This window comes from Taurulus bubalis, assembly GCF_910589615.1.
Source record: "Taurulus bubalis genome assembly, chromosome: 3".
NCBI classification, from domain to species: domain Eukaryota; kingdom Metazoa; phylum Chordata; class Actinopteri; order Perciformes; family Cottidae; genus Taurulus; species Taurulus bubalis.
The window spans coordinates 4,317,787-4,336,734 of NC_136591.1; the positions used below are offsets into that span (position 1 = coordinate 4,317,787).

At 44.2% G+C, this 18,948-nt stretch overlaps 1 protein-coding gene across 2 annotated transcripts in view; it reads right to left on the minus strand.

Annotated features, from left to right (window-relative positions):
- The window catches only part of cdc42bpab (CDC42 binding protein kinase alpha (DMPK-like) b), a 74,590-nt gene that overhangs the window by 43,480 nt on the left and 12,162 nt on the right, over positions 1–18,948 (minus strand). For both annotated transcript variants that reach the window (XM_079216020.1, XM_079216019.1), the window contains exons 2-3: positions 4,653–4,744; positions 729–812 (exon numbers count right to left, since the gene is read on the minus strand). In XM_079216020.1, the coding sequence (XP_079072146.1) occupies positions 729–812; positions 4,653–4,744 (176 nt within the window). The remainder of the gene's footprint in view (positions 1–728; positions 813–4,652; positions 4,745–18,948) is intronic.

Genomic DNA, 18,948 nt, shown 5'->3' on the forward strand with positions numbered 1-18,948 from the left:
TCTACACCACCTTGCTAGACATATGGGTGCTTATAGCTTCTAGGTATTACACCACCTTGCTCGACATGTGGGTGCTTATAGCTTCTAGGTATTACACCACCTGCTAGACATGTGGGTGCTTATAGCTTCTAGGTTTTACACCACCCTGCTAGACATGTGGGTGCTTATAGCTTCTAGGTATTACACCACCCTGCTAGACATGTGGGTGTTTATAGCTTCTACACCACCTTGCTAGACATGTGGGTGCTTCTGTGATTTAGTGCAGTCCTCTCATAACTGGGAGAATATTGTTGTGTCAATGGATCGCTTTGTAATAAAAATCTCCACCACATCCTAATAAGGAAAGAATCTGAATGTCAGTATTTAAAAACGGTGCTTTGATGTTCTGACAATGACTTCCTTAGCGTGCACCGTCTACAGTGCATCTGTTGCTCTACGCTGTTTCTCATGTGCACACACACACACACACACACACACACACACACACACACACACACACACACACACACAGTGACGTTTGAGGCATGAAGATTGAGAGACTCAGGGGAGCAACAGGAATGTCAGACTGTCAGGAAGAGGTCGATGAGAAAAACATGCATCGGCAACTCGTGCAGCAACACGTTTGTTCTGCAGGCGTTGAGCAACGGAGGCCTGATCTGAGTGCGGACGCTTCATCGTGAATCGCCTTCGCTTTCTTTCTGCAACGGCCCCCGTATACGAAAGCTCACCTCGGCTCGCTTCAGCATCTCCCACTTGTTGAGGATCTTCATGGCGAACACCTTGTCGGTGTTTCTCACTTTCACGACCGCGACCTGCAGAAGACGAAAGAAGAGTTAACGAGACGCCTCAGTCAAAGAATGTGAACCACAGACGGGCAGGACAAACACCAGACTGACTCAGCATCTCCTCCCTGAAGCAAACAGAGATGCACGATGATAATTCACGTGTGATCACATTTCATAGCTCCAAAAACAACAAGCATACAATTTAGAAGCAGAAACAAAACCTTAAGGTTTGAACTATGAGTAATAACGATGATTACTAATCCTTAAATGATGCTGTAGTGTCGTAAAACAAGAGATCATCTCAGCACAACTTCCTGGTTGCCAGGAGGCAGATGAAAAGGAAGAGAGGTGATTGGAGGAGGAGAAAGAGTAGAAGAGACGGGAGGAAGGAGAAGCGGAAGTGAAGAATAGGAATGTAGAATGTCGAGAAGAAAAGGACAGCAGAGTAAACAGGGTTCATACACAACCAGTGAAATCTGGGTGTAAACAGTAAAAAGTGAGTAAATGTAGTATTTAAACTAACAATGAGAATACAAAGCATACAGTAAACCTTAAATGACACAAATGAATGAGACAATAGTTTGATTAAAAGAATAAACATTTATATAGATGCCTGTATGTATGCCTGCTTATATTTTGAGAGTCTTTCTTTTAAAAGCATATTAATTATTTCAAACTCAGCGTAAATGAACGTCATGAACACATGAATATAACACATTTACATGACTTTTACTAAACCTTTGGGATTTCATATTTTTTTTTCAAGGACTTTTCCAGGCCTGGAAATAATCATTTTAAAATTCCAAAACTTTTAGAGTAGAGCCAAGGAGGGGACGGGAAAGACCTGGACAGGAAGTGACCAGGATACTCGAGTCCTGACCTAAAAGACCAACGGATGCGTTCCACCTGGATCTGGATCCTCACTCTCAACACACACAGCTGGACACTTAAATGTGACTCATGCTTCCTACTAGCAACGTCTGCATTATGAGGGGGAAACTAGAGCACTGCTCTAATCATTGTGTGCGATGATTTGTAAATGAGGACAACTCAATAGTGAATGGACAGATTTGGGGCGATTCGTCTGTATTCCATCAATATCCTGACATGAGACTAGACAGTGTCTTAGACTTTGGAAGGAAACTAGAGTTGAACTTGGAGCTACTGTCGCTGGGTTCCTCACCTTTACCGCTCAGCTGTTCATCCTTCTCGTTCCGTCTCAACAACATAACTGCCAGCTCTCCCTTCACTGACTCCTGCCATGACAAACTTCCCCCGGCTCTGGCTTCCAAACACTTGGCCAAAAAAGGAGCTGCCCGAGCTGCCGTGACAAACCCAAACAGGCCAAGCTCACGCTCACTCACATCCTGGCCGCTCTCTTTTTGCCACTAGGATTCTATTCATTCTCAAAGGACGACGTCCATTATTTTATTGGGCCTTTTTCATGCGTTAATTGCGCATGAAAATAATAATAATAATAATAATAAATTGGAAGGGGAAAAAGTACAAATAAAAAATACAGGCAAGTAAACAGATGGACAGGAATTTGTAAGAGCACACACACACGGATGAGAAGTGAAACAAACACAGGCGCCCTCTGCAACAGAGAGGTCTGTAGTCTATTAAATGAGCTGGGGAATGCTGCTAATGCAATACAATGATAACATTCCTGCAGTGTTTGGATTTCCCCTAGTGATCCCTCACCAGAGGAGAGGAGGGGCGGAGGAGGAAGAGAGGGGAGGTCTGTTTGTCCTTTTCTCCATCTCTCCTTCCTCCTCTCCACTGTTCCTTCCTTCATCCTGGTGTCTGCTGCAGGCCAGGAAAAGACTAAGTGGCGGTTTACGTCACTATTTGTGGATAAAAGTATTGTCCTCATTACTTTGTGTTTCGGTTGTTGTTTTGTTGTGTTAGTTGAGCGGGTCAACGGAGTCTTTAAATGTGGTTTCATCAGTTTGGAAACACGACAGAAGCTGATCCAATTACTCCACACGCCGAGTGCAGACAGAAAACACTTCAGCCTTCTGCTAAAACTGCTCCAGCGAAGAGTCGTCTGCTTTAGTAGAGGCGTTATCTAAAGAGTTGAGGTGATTCTGACTGCTTGTATTAATCATGCCTGCAAACTCATAAGGGGTGAAAAAGGTGACAGTGGGAAGCTGTACTACACTCCTTTCTGTGGGAGGTTATGGCATGTTTCATCACGCTACGTATTTAGCTAACGTGATAGCAAGCTTTCATTAAAGAAACTGGTTGGAGGGAAATGAAGACGCTGCAGACATCTTAACGCTGATTGTCCAAGACTCTTGCGAAGATCACAACATCCAGCTTTTCTAAAAGAATTTCAAAACGCCGAATTTCGCAGGTATGATTAAGTTGAGAAGAAGTAGCCATGTGCAGCGATGTCAAACTGATATAAAACTGAGGGCGGGATGCATGGAGAATCAGTGGATCCTAATCGAGTCATGAGGCAGGGGGAGAATCACACCTGTAGTCAGGCGGCCGTTATTACTCTCATCCCACTAGAATAAAGTCAGCCTTCCGACGCCTCGCAGGAGCTTTAGAGCAGCAGCTCCTACGAACTTGTTTGGTCAGGCTGCTGCAGGGAACAATTCAAGCAAGCCCCAACTTCATGATGAGCGAAGGAAAGAGAAAGAGAATAAACTATAATTGCGGCCAATATTAAGAGAAGAAAAAACATAGTCTTCGGCCAGTGGTGTCCAGATGCAGGCGAATCTTTTCAGTGACCCCAGCTCCTCATTATTTTCCACTCTGCTGCATTGTTTTACTATACCATCTCAGTACCATGAACATGCTACATGTTGTGAACATGCTACACGCTGTGAACATGCTACACGCTGTGAACATGCTACACGCTGTGAACGTGTTCTAAAAGCAGAGCCGCGGGGAGATCGTGTCTCTGGAGCCCGCACACGAAAGCCGCTCTAGCACAGCTGACACTGGAATGTTACCACAAGGCAGCGCAGTTCATGGCTCACACACACACACACACAGACACATGACTCAAACATGCACATACCAGCACTCCCTGCACATTAGTGTGGGGGAGGGGTTCTGATCCTGATCCTGCAGCCTCATGCTGGCAGGGCAGGTGTGCCCAAATCTGCCTGCATCCTCCTCCGTCTCTCTCTCTCTCACCTGCAAGTGTTTCATAACAACTCAGGAATTTGCTAACCTGTTTGTACAGATGAGGAATAACACTTTCAGAGATTCCGTGTTTGGAAAGGCGTAGCGATCAGGGAGATCGATTCAGTGAAATCTCTGATAACTATGAGACATGCAACCGACCGAAGAGGATTGTGCACAAAACTGGCAGTGCGAAGACACGAGGCCTCTGCAGGACAGCGACACTATGCAAGCGTCTCTCTGCAGGATCACAATACCTGTCCCTCCGACATTCCCCAGCTTTGACATCATCACCTGAAATCCGGTGACACGGGCGTGCAAAAGGGCGAGAAAGGAAACAGAGCAAACTGCATGTTTTCACCGACACGCTGCTCCTTCTACCGTTTCTGGGTTAAACGTGAAAGAAGAAGTACTTTGTTTTGCTTTGCTGCGAGTAGAGTCACGCTCGTGCAGTGGACCGGTACGACGCAGCGCTGCTGGAATGCAGCAGAAAGTCATCCGCCATCCAACACAACAACACTCGCTTTTTAGAAGTCTGGTATTGAGGTGGAAGGGCACAACACAATACAGCAGCAAGTCACACAGATATCTCCTGTCAAAACAGACAAAAATAAATGCATATGCATATCTGCTTCTTGTACAGAAGGGAACAAGGAAACCCCAAATGGTTTGGTAGTGGTTTGCTGTTTGGTTACGTAGAGTTTTATAAACCAGAAGGTACGTTACCTCTCCAAACGCTCCTCGTCCAATCACCTTCAGGATTTCAAAGTCTTCCTTGTGCAGGCGCATCTGCTTCACTTTGGAAGTGAAGGGTTTAGCTGTAGAGAGAAGGGAGACAGACTTTAGGCAAAGAGGACCAATGTGAAGTGTGAACATCATGTCTCTTTACCACAGCGAGGCGAGAGGCTTTGGGGCGATCACATCGTACGTTGGTTTAGCAGCGGGGGAAAGAAAACCTTCAGCGTCTTCACAAGTTGGTGAAAAAATAAATAAACTGTCAGAATCGGGTGTGCTGCAGAGCAGACACCAGACTGAAGTTACCACGGAGTCAAAGGTCGTATTGACCAGCTGGACATGTTTCATCAATAGCCGTGGTCAGACAGGAGATGGACATCAGTCTTGCTAACTAATCATCACTAGCTTCATCATACGATCGATGCTATATTGAATCTTTGGACAGTGATAGAATATTTGCTGATATCATAAAGTCTGCGATACGATTTTGATTGATTCCAACTAATTCAGAGGCCTGTGATAGATTATGAGACAAAATCATATGCACAATTCATACATTCAGATAAACTCACAAAAAGCATCTCAAACATAATTTGATCATTTCATCACAGGGCTCTTGCAGACGTTTAAATGAGAAACAATCTATTATTTTGTGGTTGCAGGTTCAACGCTTGACACCAAAGAGAATATAGCAGATCCACCTTAAAGGACGGTCCACCTTAAGTAAGCAGCTGTTAGCCTGGTCTGTCGCTACGTTCGGTGCTAACCTCCCTTTACTTTAATCAACAGGTGGTAAAAGCAAGACGCAGGAGCTTAGCTTGCATCTTGAAAGGGTTGAAGCGCACATGCGTGTGATAGTCATGTGATCACCTTCTAGGGACCCTTAATATCCCCGTACCTCACTAGATGCTTCCGTGCCGTTCTAAATGAATCAAAGTGTTAGAGACCACCTGGATCTGTGTGTAGCACATGACACCGGACGCAGGGAGGCTGGACGATAACTAGCGATTGTTACGCCTGTGGTTGAGGCTATTGCTGGGAAAAAAGGGACTTGGGAGGGATCTGCGAGAGTCGCCGGCGTTCTCTCACAAAGCTCAACAGATTCCATCTACGGCTGACAAAGTCAGCGTTTCCCTCATTTGTGGAGGGCCATTCAACCACTTCCTGGTTTACATGATCCCAGCAGGCCGAGGACAACCTGGATTGGCTGCAAGTTCACCAGGGTCAGCATTCCGGTTACACTGATACTCTGATCGTGTGATAACCAAAAGAAAAAGCATATACCTTAACTTTTTGGTTTTGGAAAGTATGCCGACTGTCTATAATCATGCAGCACTTTTAAACAAGATTAGCACCGTTTAGCATTGTTAGCATACAGACAAATTACCTTTTGGTTAACAAAATCTCCACCCTTTTTTGTTTTCAGTCGCTGCTTCTGTGTGTGTGTGTGTGTGTGTGTGTGTGTGTGTGTGTGTGTGTGTGTGTGTGTGTGTGTGTGTGTGTGTGTGTCTGTGTGTGTGTGTGTGTGTGTGTCTGTGTGTGTGTGTGTGTCTGTGTGTGTGTGTGTGTGTCTCAAACATCATGCTAAACTTATCTGGTCGTCACCACTTTACAGAACCTCCAGTGTCGAGGGAAACAACATTCTCTCGCTGGGACAGAAAGAAAAAAAAATGGCTGCAGAAATAAAACAAACAGGTCACTCATAGCTCAACAACCTCCCGCTCTCACACTCCCTCCCCGCCTCCGCTGACAGCTGGCCCCGGCCTGCTATGACCACAGTGCAGTGTGCCGCCATGTACGCACGTAAATGCACAGTGGAGTTCAGAGTAAGGCTGGGAACACCTGTCTGGAGAGAATGCTTAGTCATTGTCATTCATTCTCAGTTACAGAGCAGAAACATCTAAACGGTGTCTAGCAGTCGCCGGTGTTATTTGAGTGTATGATCCAGATTCAGACACCGCCACAAGTCTGCCTCAATGACATTGAACCAGGCCGTGACAAACAACTAAATCTTTCTCTCCCAAAGCGTACTTGTGTTTACTTTCTATGCAAGAGCCCAAGTGAACGGGAGAGAGCAGTCGCCATTTTCGAGTGGGCAGCTCGGCTCAGGGCTGGGCGGTATACCGGTTCAACCTGTATATCGGTTTCAATATCCAGACGGTATGAATTTTTCATATACCGACATAGCCATAACAACTGTTGTTGCTCTTCAGCAGGCAGCAACATGTATTTTTCACCGCTGAGGACGCAGCGGTCTGAGCTACTTACTGTCATGCTATAACATAACTTGTGTCATGGTTAAAACATAACTTGTGTCATGGTTAAAACATAACTTGTGTCATGTTTATAACTTGTGTCATGCTATAACTTGTATCATGGTTTTAACTTGGTCATGGTTATAACTTGTGTCATGCTATAACATAACTTGTGTCATGGTTATAAATTGTGTCATGGTTATAACTTTAGTCATGGTTATAACACAATTAATAACCCACAACTAACGCTCTTTAACAGGTAAAATATCACGACACAACAGTTTGTGACAAACAATTTGTAACACTAATAATTGTACATTAATAAAATTACACCGCCGAACTGCATGCTGGGTACAGCTCGCCCACCGCCATGCTTTTTTTCACCTACATTCCCCTGGGTCCTAAGTCCCTCCATGTTTAGCTTCCTAACACCCTCTATGTACCAACCTACAAACAGCTGCTCACCACTAACAGCTGTTCAGTTGGCCTGGTCCTTTTCGGCTGAATGAATGCGTTTAAAAAAAAAAAGGGGGGTGGGGGGATATACTGTGAAACCACCAGAATCTTACAAAATACCGTGATATGAATTTTTGGCCATACCGCCTTAGCTCGGCTGCATCTCTTCTGGGGATTCAGCCTCTATCAATTGTTTTTCACGTGACGTGCAGCGAACATCACAAACAGACAGTGAAAATGATTTTTTGACAGCATGCTGGCATCCCACCAGCAACATTACCACACCTTAAATGTCTGTATCTGAAAAACATGTCCCAGACAGGAAGAAAGCGAATACATATTTCAATTAAGTCAACACTTCCTGTTTTTGTCCGTCTGAAATATTTGCAGGCCAGTGTTGTGGGAAATATGGTGACTTGCACGGCTCCATACATGTATTTCTAGTTAGTTTTGCCTTTTAAGTGTGCATTGTTATTAATAAAAATGAGCACATGTCTTTTTCCCGCCTACAATAAATCTTAATGACATTTTTAACGAAATTAAACGTTCCATTATGGAAGATAAACTACGAAGAAACATGCAGACAGTGTGGCCCGTACCTTCTCCAACATAAACACACAGTCTAGGACAGAGGAGGATATGTGGCGTGCTGACCTGGAAAGACCTACGATGCAAGAAACAATGCATCACATCCAAACAACAGATGCTGAACAGAGGCTGGCTGGCAAAATACATTCTCTAAAGTGAATGTACTGCAATGTCAAACCACCAAAACCCATCTCCAGCTATAAAGATGTAACCTCTGTGCGTGTGATATTAAAAAGGTCGTCGGTGATGTCTTTGAACTCGTAAGAAACTAGTCAGAGTTACCACCATTTGGCTGTGTGGTAATTTCCATTCTTCTCAACTGAATCTGTGCCAGAGTTTCCTACTTTAGCCAAACCTGACATGGCATGTCTGCCGGGACTAAAAATAGACAACAAAATCCCTCTGGATTCAATTAACTAATGTAACAAGCTGCACAATTATGATATGATGAGCACTAAACAATTGGGCGAGAGATTAAATCTATTAAATGTGGCTGTTTTTCAGATGTTTAGATTCTCCTCAGATTAGCTTCAGAGAGAAAGAGCAAATATATGAACACAAACAAAATAAATAATTAGAATTTATAATGGTTGTCCATGACAAGTTGCAAAGGAGATTGGTATTTTATACAAGTCACTCAAGTGTAGATTGTTTTGGTCTAAATTGCCTAGTGTTGGATATATCGGCTGTAGAGTCCCATATAAGGATGACTATAAGACGCGTAATAAAGATGCATAAAAAAAAAAATATCAACAGTTACTCAAGATAATCCACAAATAGAAATATTTTCTCTTCGAACACAGTTGACAGAAGTAAGAGGAAAACTACCAGTATGTACTTTTGATTTGTGGTGAACTGTCCCCTTTAGATATGATGACAAAGCCTTGGTAGGCTAACTGCAAAACAAGATCCATACCCTTCAGGTAGCCTAATAGACGTGTTTGACTGAGGACAGCCGTGTCAATACATCCCATTATCGGAGTAAAGGGCTCCATCTATTCAGAACAAACTCTACAGTCTTATTTGCCCCGTCCCAAGCATCACAAAGGGCTCCGTCTGTCCTGAAGGGGTAAAGTAACTCATGTGGACTAATGTGTATTTTAGAGACGCGTCTTTTGGACACTGCTGGCGCTTCTCGTTCAGCTTTCATCCCGATTGAAAGGTGTTCATACGTCCTGTTTGGGACGACAACGAGTCTCTCAGTGACCTTTGCTCCTCACAAGGCAGGATGTGGGATTGTTCACTGCTGGGTTTTTAAACTATAAAGCGAAAAAGGTTGCATGCATCCCGTTTACTTCTGGTTTAAGTCGGAGCGGACGGGGTGGCAGGCCGAAGAATCGGGCTCGCTGAGAGGGAGCAAACACTGATTAGTAGCTGCACGCTGACTCAGGAGCTCCACTAAACCAGCCACATGAGAAATGTCTTTCATCTCAGAGCCAGGAGCCCACAGGGCCCGTCCACAACAAAGCACACGCATGTGCACGCACGCGATATAGATACGCACAAGATATAGTTCCCTACATCTCCATCTGACACATAATTGGTGACTACGTCTCACTCCGGCCTTCGTAGAAACACCACAGCCAAACAGATTATATATAAATTGCTTTTCTGGAGAGGAAAACATCGTCGGCCATCGCTCCAGCGGCAGGTGGTTCATTGAAGCTCACGGCGGCTATTACCCGGTTATTGTGGCCTGTAATTTATACATGGCATTCAATTGAGTGTTTTGTAAACAGCGAGCCCATATGTCAGCGAGCAGGGTCAACATACAGTCTGAAACGACCCCGACTGGAACAAGAACGGCCTGTCCTCGCCCAGCGTTTACCCAGGGATCAGTGGGGCTGTACTTTACCGCTGTATTTCCTTTTTCTCACAACCGAGGAGAAAGAAAAGGAGGAAATAAATACTGTACAGCGTGGTCATACATCTCAACTGGCTGGCAAAATACACAGGTAGGCCTAGCAACCGTTGCTACGGCAAGGTGTGGTAGGAAAACCCCTGGCGAGGGGGGGGGGGGACACACGAACCAAGCTTTGGCGTGACTGGGGCGCTTTGTCTTCAGAGGGGTTTGCAACGTGGAGGGCGAGTGAGCCAAGGCTGTACAATAAAATACAAATATAAAGATGGCGGATGCATGAATGTACGTAACGCAGACACTGTAGACGCACAACTAGAACACACACGTGCAGCAGCATCCACTCTGCAAGACACACACACACACACACACGTTGGGGAGTATAGGCCTTTAGGATGCAGTGAAACTGGAAAAACACGAGCGACGCCAGCTAATCCGTGTAGCCAGACTGGTTTAGCCCCAAAACGGAGAGCTTATCAGGCCCATCTCGCTCCGCACCGTCTGCAGGAAAATGTGTTCACTTAGCAGCCGGCCTGCATAAGGACATGCTGCTCTCAGGGGCCTCAGAGCCGGGGCCCCTGCGTGCTGCGTCTCCAGGGTGCGCCCGTGGGAAGTTTGTATGACAGCGTCTGCTACATACACACACGTGTGTGAATCATCGCTGGGCGGAACCACAGTGTTTATACTGCTAGTCGGAAACTAAATCGCTTCTTTTCTTTTGACGAACACAAGTTGAGTAACTTTTTCCTCCTGCGGTTCCATGTCGTTTTCAGAAGAGTGAAAATAAAACCGAAACTATTTGAAGTATTGCAATACACTGCAAGGGACTGCTGTGTTCTTAAGTGCTCAACGGCACACAGGAAAAGCAAACAGTCGCCTGACGCATTATCTCTCTGATACTTCCCCTCAGTCCCAGAGCCGATGCACAAGTCTTTTAAATCGCTTCTCAAAAGGGAAGACTGGAAGTCTAACGTCGATCTTACTCCAGCAAAGGAACCACGGGGCGCGTTCAGGTGACCTTTACCGACATTGCCTGCGTACGTTGGAAAAGGAACCGTATGTGTGCACGCTCCTCGAGTCGTGCCCTTCCAGATGTCTACAGGTACGCATCTCTTGCCTTCCCGCAGTAGTTGATGCAAGTTCAGTGAATCAGCGGGGAAATTAAAAGATAAATACTAGGGCTGCAACAACGAATCGATAAAAATCGATTATCAAAAGTGTTGGCAACGAATTTCATTAATCGATTCGTTTTGTCGCGCGATTATTACGCCGGGCAATAAGTCGCGGAGAAGAAGAAAAAGAGCGGCGCAGAGCAACTGGCCGGCCAGTTGCTCTGCGAGATTGGAGTGAGACACGAGAAAAGCTGAGGTTGTGATGTTGTCAAAAATAGAAGATCTTTGAAGCTAGTCAGCTTGCTATCGCGTTAGCTAACGTGTTTGGGTTGTGTATTGTCGTTAAAGTTCCGTTATGTTCCGTTACAGTTCAGTCTTGCTTGTAAAAAAACGGAACGTGATGAAACATGCCGTCACCCCCCGGTCTGGTTCAGTTCACGCTGTCACTCGTTAACGTTAAACCGGCACACCGGAGGATCTGGCTGCAGGTTTTTTTTTTTATTTTATTTTTTACTCAAAGTAGAATGAAGCAAATCACGTAGTCGGGCTTAGCCAATGTCTTATGTCGTGGTCATAAGAGACCCAGAATGAAAGAGTTTAAGGAAGAGGACGCTCTATATGGAGCAGTACAGCTTCCCTCTGTCCCAGTATTTCATACGTATTGATAAAGCACGGTATGTAAATGGAGCCTCTGGAGGGATCAATTACAGTAAAAAGGGCTCACATTTGGCAGATGTAAAGTATAGATGTGTATGTTTTTAGTGTTAGTCCATTTTGTTGTTTTAATTAACAGCTCAGGAATGTTCAAGGAGCAACCTGTTTGTGCACTTTCTGAAGATGTTTTGCACTGTCACTTCTGTTTTTGAATAAAGGGTTGGAAATGAACGCCTTTTTGATAAAAAACATTTTTTTATCCGATTCATCGATTAATCGAAAAAATAATCAACCGATTAATCGAGTATTAGAAAATAATCGTTAGTTGCAGCCCTAATAAATACATAAATAAATAAAGAAGGGAGTCACAAACAGAGGGTATCAGAGACAGAGTGACGATCCAGGTGGACCAAAAGAGGAACGATATACATTTTTGAGAATGTAATTTGTTTTGGAAAGACACAGCGCTCATAATTAGAGAGCTGGAGATGTCCCTACCAAGTTTATTTTGGCCCAGATCCGAGTGCTCTGATAATGGGTATCTGCGATCTGATAGTCATGCTTACCTAAATGGAATATCAAATATGCATGTGACACATTGAAAGAACAGTGGAGCATTGTACTTTCAGCCAGACATATTTTCCATGAGCTACATGATCCAAATACCAAAAGGTCCTGAATCAAAACTATAAAGTAGATCATCTTAAAGCTAGGGTTGGTAATCTAGCAGTATGCAAAACTAAAACGGCCACCAACTCTTTTCCAATGAAAGCAGCAGCATTAGCTCCAAGAGTCGCTAAATCTGGCAAGAACGGTCTGCAGGCCTCCCCTAAAAGCCACTCTCCCAAAATGATCATAAGAACTTAAATAACGTACATGGAAATGGTGAGTTAAGCTGGCAGCTGGAGGAAGACTCCAGATATTTACCAACACTACCTTGATATTTGTTATATGAAAGTTTAGATCAGAGACTGAGAATTCTGAAAGTGACGGGACGTGATCCATTAGAGAGAAGAGAGTTAGTACCCGGGGGGATCAAATGAAGGAAGCCCTGAATTCTACACGAATACAGCTCCGTAGTATAGTTGTAACTATTTTAGTGATATTTGGTGGTATGTCTGTCTGATATTACACACGGCTGGCTGCCGACTCCTTTCTTAGAGAGGAAAACACAAATCAAATCCAGCTCGTGGGAACTGGGCAGGACCGAGAGGTGCGAGCGAGAGACAGTGGAGGCTTCACATACTTGGACCAAGTCAGCAGCTGAGTCAGTTACAGTAAGTGTCCGACCCTTACAATCCCTCAAAGCCCATCCCAGAGTGGGACGGAGGGACATCTGGAAGCCATAACAGGGATTATTTACAACCACAGTGAGGTAACGACACAAAAATGCTGCTTGGAAGAGAGAAATGGGAGAAGGGAAGAGACTATTCAGGATATGACATGAAGGGGAGGATGGCAGAGAGAGGAAGAGTCCCAGGGATGGCAGAGAGAGGAAGAGGGACGACCACTTCATCAGCAGGCTGGGAGTTTTCCTAGAGTCTAGTCAACTGAGGAAATGCTTCACGTCACAAAAAGGGAGCAAATGATAGGTCTGAAAACCCTTTTCCATGATTTAGTGCGACAACCAATGAACACAGCGGATGGGAAACATGTGAAGTCTCTGCTTCTAGGAATCTGGAATGTAATGGCGTGTTTTGCGCTACCTTAGGATTCAGATTGGCTACGTACGGGACAAGGAAATACCCAAAAAGTCAGGTCCAGCTGAGCCCACCGACTCAGGTCAGTATATTATTTCACTGAGACAGCAAGTTCTGCACTGGAAATCATCATCTGACACAAAGGCAACAGATTCTGGGTTTATGCGAGCCCAAAATGTGCTTATTGCTTAGCTTACCACATGATTGAAAATCATTTATTAACCTTTTAAGTTAAAAACTGTTCCATCATGTCCCGTTTCTTGTAAACACACAGCTTTTGGTCTCTTGGAAATAACAGCTGCCTTATATAAAAGTGCTTCCTGGTTGAATAAAGGCCAGATAACGAATAAACAGCACACCAAGGTCATCAGAGCAATATTAAAGCTAATAAGCTAGTCCTTTAAGAATGAGGGAGACTCGGTGCCAGCAGACCTTTTAGCAAGAAGCTTAGAAAACATCCAGTAAATTAGCTAAATTACAAACCAGGCCCCTTTATGTCACAGCCAGAGCCTCTCCTGACAGGTGTGTGTGTGTGTGTGTGTGTGTGTCCAACTCTAATAAAAGGCCTTTCCGTGTCTCTCTCTCACACCAAACGTGCACAGCTGTGCGATACCCACAGACAGCACCCAACAGGTTTTGCCAGACAAGATGGATGTCAGATTGATAAGCGCTGGAAATTTGCGAAGGGCAAACAGGGAATCACTTACATAGCGTGTAAACATGCCTCGGAGCATTAAATTGCATTTAATGCTAGGCTGCACACGAGCGTCACCAGAATTCCTAACGCTGTCTGTCTGCAATAACTCCCCCAAAAACACTCAACCACAGCCATCCTCAAGTTCCCTCACTGCCGTTTTCCTTTCCCCGTCATCCCTACCCATCTCTTTCCATCCCTTCATCTCTTTTTCCGACGCGTCTATTGGCCCTTCCCTCTCGGGGTGTTTCTTGTTCGCTCTCCCGTCGCACTAATAAGAGGGCAGGAGTGGTCAGAGGGCCTTAAACTAAACAATGTGTGCCTCACGGCATTAAGGAACCACAAACAGGATGTTCCCAAAATATTAAGGAACCACAAACACCAAAAGAATAGGCGGGGCTTGACAAAACAATAGGTCAGACGTAGTGTGTGCTGCAGTGAGCGGCAACCTGAGGAAATAAACGATCACTTTCTGCACAGGAAGTGATCCCAGTACTTCCCAGAATCCTTGGGGCCCGCACACGGACCTGTTCAACCCACATGGCAAGTCCATTTACACGTCAGGGCATCCCGATACCGTCTGCAGATAAAGAGAGAATATAAAGAAGCCTCTGGGGCATGTCACCCTGCAGGTGCTGCACTGTTCCTCTGCTGATAGCAACACCAAGATGGCTGAGATAAAACCAAGCTACATGGATCATCTGGTTTGTACTCAGAGACATTTTACTAACTGAATCGCAAAAAATATATATATATTCTGGGAAAGAATTTGAAAATCAGCTGCTGACGTGTAAGTAAGTAAAGTTAATTTATAACGCACAACAGTCACAGTGCTGTAAAGGAGTCGAGAGACACATCAATTAAACCAAATTGACCCCAACAGGGGCCAAGGAACATTACAACAGTTTATAAAAACTTAATAAAATCCACATTTAAATGATGGTGCATGTATTTAAACAAACGCCCGTGTAAACATGTATGTCTTCATTTCTAAATGACGTGTGGTGCAGTGAGCTGCATCTTGTTTAGGAGACGAGATGCTACGCTCCAACATAACTTCACTTTTGAATGTTTGTATTGGTCAATCTAATGAGGGTGTGTTGCAGTGGTGATAGTTGTTACGTCTAAGAATAATAAAGGGTGTGTATCGTAACGGTTCACTTATTTTCAGATCATGCTGGACGTCTCCAGAGACTTTTCTGAATGATAATTAGTTGTTGTCCGTTAGCCGCTAGCTCCGCTATTTAGCCTAGCAGGCCTGTGTTGCCGGCAATTATTAATACTTTAAGCTGGTATCAGTGCAGATGGATAACCAAACCATGTGGTGTGCCAATTCAGTGCCAAACATGTATTGTTCATATCACACTTTTCAAAGTAATGACGAAGTTAACCTAGATGAATAACAGGGAGGTTTGGTAATGGAGTGAGGTGACACACTTCAAAATGGTCTTATCCAAAAATGAGTACAAAGTGATCGATTCCTGTACTAAAACCGTCCTGATTGCATTATTTACACGTGACGTGTGACACTGACAGCCGTGTGACTTCTGCTTTTACACTCACTGCTCCATCCAAGAAACAAAGACTTTAATGACGGCCGCCGAGTGCCTTCAGAGGCCCGAGAGGAAAAACACGACAGGGCGGTTACCAGAGCCAGAGCTAAGAACACCGGGAATGTTCTGCAACCCGGACAAGACTTTCCAATAGCGAGTGCGTAAGAATCCTGGTTTGGCAGAGCACTTGAACAAGTATGTAGTCGCTCAGTCAGTGGCAGCTCGTCAACTTCCAACTTAAAGATCCGTCAAATGAAAAAGTCACCGATCACTTCAACAAAAAGGAAGACTTTACTGCCGGTAACCGACGTGTCACAACATCCTGACGGATATCACGGAGCCAGTTTCCTACTGCCTTTTCTGGGCTCATCCTTTGTGATGTATTTTCCGCTCTGGGTGGAAAATGAGGGGGGTTGTTGCCGAGGCCCTGTGCGGCTCCACCGGCACCGACAGTGCACCATGTAAGGGTTTGATTCCCATCGGGACCACCCATGCTATAAATGAATGAAAGCATCCACCAGGCATTTGTTAAGACCTTTCAAAGCAACAGTGAAGTGGATAACAATAATAAGGAAACTTAACTGGATCTGGCATAGATTAAAAAAGGGGGAAAGTGAAGGAGGTGAAGAAAGGTAAGAGGAGAGAGAGGGGAGAAAACTAAAAACGACGACGAAGACGGAGGATGGGAAGAGAAAAGGGAAGGAGGAAAGAGAGTAAAGAAAAGATCAGGGAGGACTGGAAGAAGGGATATTTCAGAAAACACTGAAATTAGGTGAAAACCTAAACGGGTGCAGAGTTGTTAAGAAAACAAATCGTCTGTGAAATTCAATTAGCCCTGAAGTCCCAGTGTGGTACGCTCCAATTACCCAGCATTTAGATGTGACCAGACACAGACAGACAGTAAGGAAGGAAGGATGCTTCATCGTGATAATCAGCATCTTTTTATTTAATTTATATAGACACTGTCCCAGCAAAGCTATTGGGTACGGCTACAGTATACATAGTTACTTATTTATGGGCCTTCACATGAGGGAATTCATTTCATGGGCTTTTGCTATAGTGTGTATTTTATGTGATTATTGTATCTTTGAAGTCAGATTGTTGTCCTCATCTTTCATTAGAAAACAATAGAAAAGACCAATATGAGTAAATAATGACCACAAGATGGACAAAATTTCAACAGCTTGTGTCATTTCTTCATTTATTATATTATGCATTACCCTTTACTATGATTCAGATTAGGATAATTTTACTGAGTTGTTTTCTTTACTAAAGAGTAAAGAAAAGAGACTCAGTAAAACTAGCAACTATTATTTGATTAGTTTTCTCTCTCCATTTCCACTGGTATTGGATTAATATACGATGCATGTTCTGTGTCTTTTTTAATTAATGCTGGATGATGACATGTGCATGATAGAGAATGAAGTACGAGTATGGCTGAAACAAGTCAATAAATAAAAAGATTATTTAAAAAAAACATATACAAAGCCACATCGTTGCAAAAGAAAAGAGAAAAAAAGACTACCCGCTACAAATTATAACCTGCAGAAGAAGAAAGGTGTCAGTGCTGGGACTTGCAACCAAAAGCATCCTGGAAATATGCATGTGGCAGCAGCCGGCGTGTTGGGACGGGCTTCCTCTAGAGCACACGCGTGACCTCACCCAAATAACAACTATATCTTAAAGCGATGATAGCCGGTGACAGACGGGCCGGGCGTGGTCCTTCTCCTTGTTACCACAGACGCGTCGTTACCACCACAGACGCGCTGCCCGTGTCGTTACCACAGACAGATTAGATAAGAAGGTGCCGTCTTCGTCACAAAACCAACGTTCAGAACCGGCACTACTACTGCTCTCCCATTCATAAATTGACGCGGCACTAAATCCCTACATTCTGATTCCATTGACTGGCTGACCAATTAAAGGGGCCGTCCAAGAGTTAACCGGGGAACTCAAGCCTCATCCAGTTAAGAGTTCTCCCTGAGCCCAGCGGCGTAAGCTGCAGAGCGGGCGGACGCCTGGACACCTGTTAACGCCACTGATGACATTACCGATAAGCAGATTGAGGCGGCGTGGGAGGCGGCACTAGTGATCGCACTAACCCATTCTCTCAACGGGCTGCACTGGTTCTGCCTCCACAGCGAGTGCTGGACACAACCACCGTGTGACCACCGTACTTAACCTCTACACCAAGGCTTTAGCATCAAGATTCTCCTCTATTACAGGTTATACACCTGTGAGCTTCATTTAAATTATAACCTTATCGTGATGTGTTCATAATAATCTCGTGAAGTGGAGTGTTGGTGAGAAACTTGAATAAATCCAATAGTTTAAAGATGTTTTCACAATAACATAAATAGTCATTAGAGATGAATTATGACCGGTTTACGCTCGCTCCAATGACAGGATTTGTTTTAATCCATGACGTTTTTATATTTTCTTATAATTTGAATTGTGTTTTATGAAGAATACAAAACATAAAACATTTCTACAATAAAGTAAAATGATAAGATTTAGAATTTGGGTGGTTTACACTGAAATTATTTTAGGGACGGTGGCAAAATAATAATAAAAGTGATCCTTGTAGACCAGCTGTAATGGAACAACAAAAGGGATCAGAATCTGCCAATATGGATCATCCAAAACGTGATCGGATCTGTGATCGGATCCGAACCGTGAGTTTTATATTTATATTATCCGTTTGATTTGCTGCTCTAAACGAAATAAAGCTATTCTAATCCCCCGCCCTATTGACTGCTACGCAATACGAGCAATCAATTAACAGGAAGGAAGCAAACTAAATTAAGTTACTATGCCACTGATTATTCTTAGTGAAAATGCCTATGGGGGGAGGAATTGGATTTCGGGGGTGATGACATTTACTCATCAGCAACATGTCAAATTGTTGTGTCTGTATCGTGACCTTCAGCACAGGAAGGAAGCGGTGAAGGGCAGATCTATCTATCTATATGAGGGGAATTAACAGTGACGACTCGGTGGAAGATAATCGAGCGACCGCAGGATTTCCCCCAGCAGAGGAAGAGGAATGTGATACCAGAGCGGGGTGTGATAGTCCAACCACATTCAGAGCTCTGAAGTGAGCAGATATACTTTCATAACGCCCACAAAGAGGTGTTACGCTCTCTGTTATAACCAGTCACTAACTAACTCTCACAAGAGTCACCACAAAACCACTGAATCAGATCCTAACAACGCCGAAGCGGAAACACGCTCACGAGTGAATGTGTGAACAGATTGCCGGGCGCTGCACGGGGGCTTCATGTTATCACCCAGAATGCAGCGAGACAGCACACAGGGTTCACACACACATGTTGACCAATGGATTTCATGACTTTAAACCAAATGTCCATGACCAAACATCTTAGTGAAATCTGGGTGTAAACAGTAAAAAGTGAG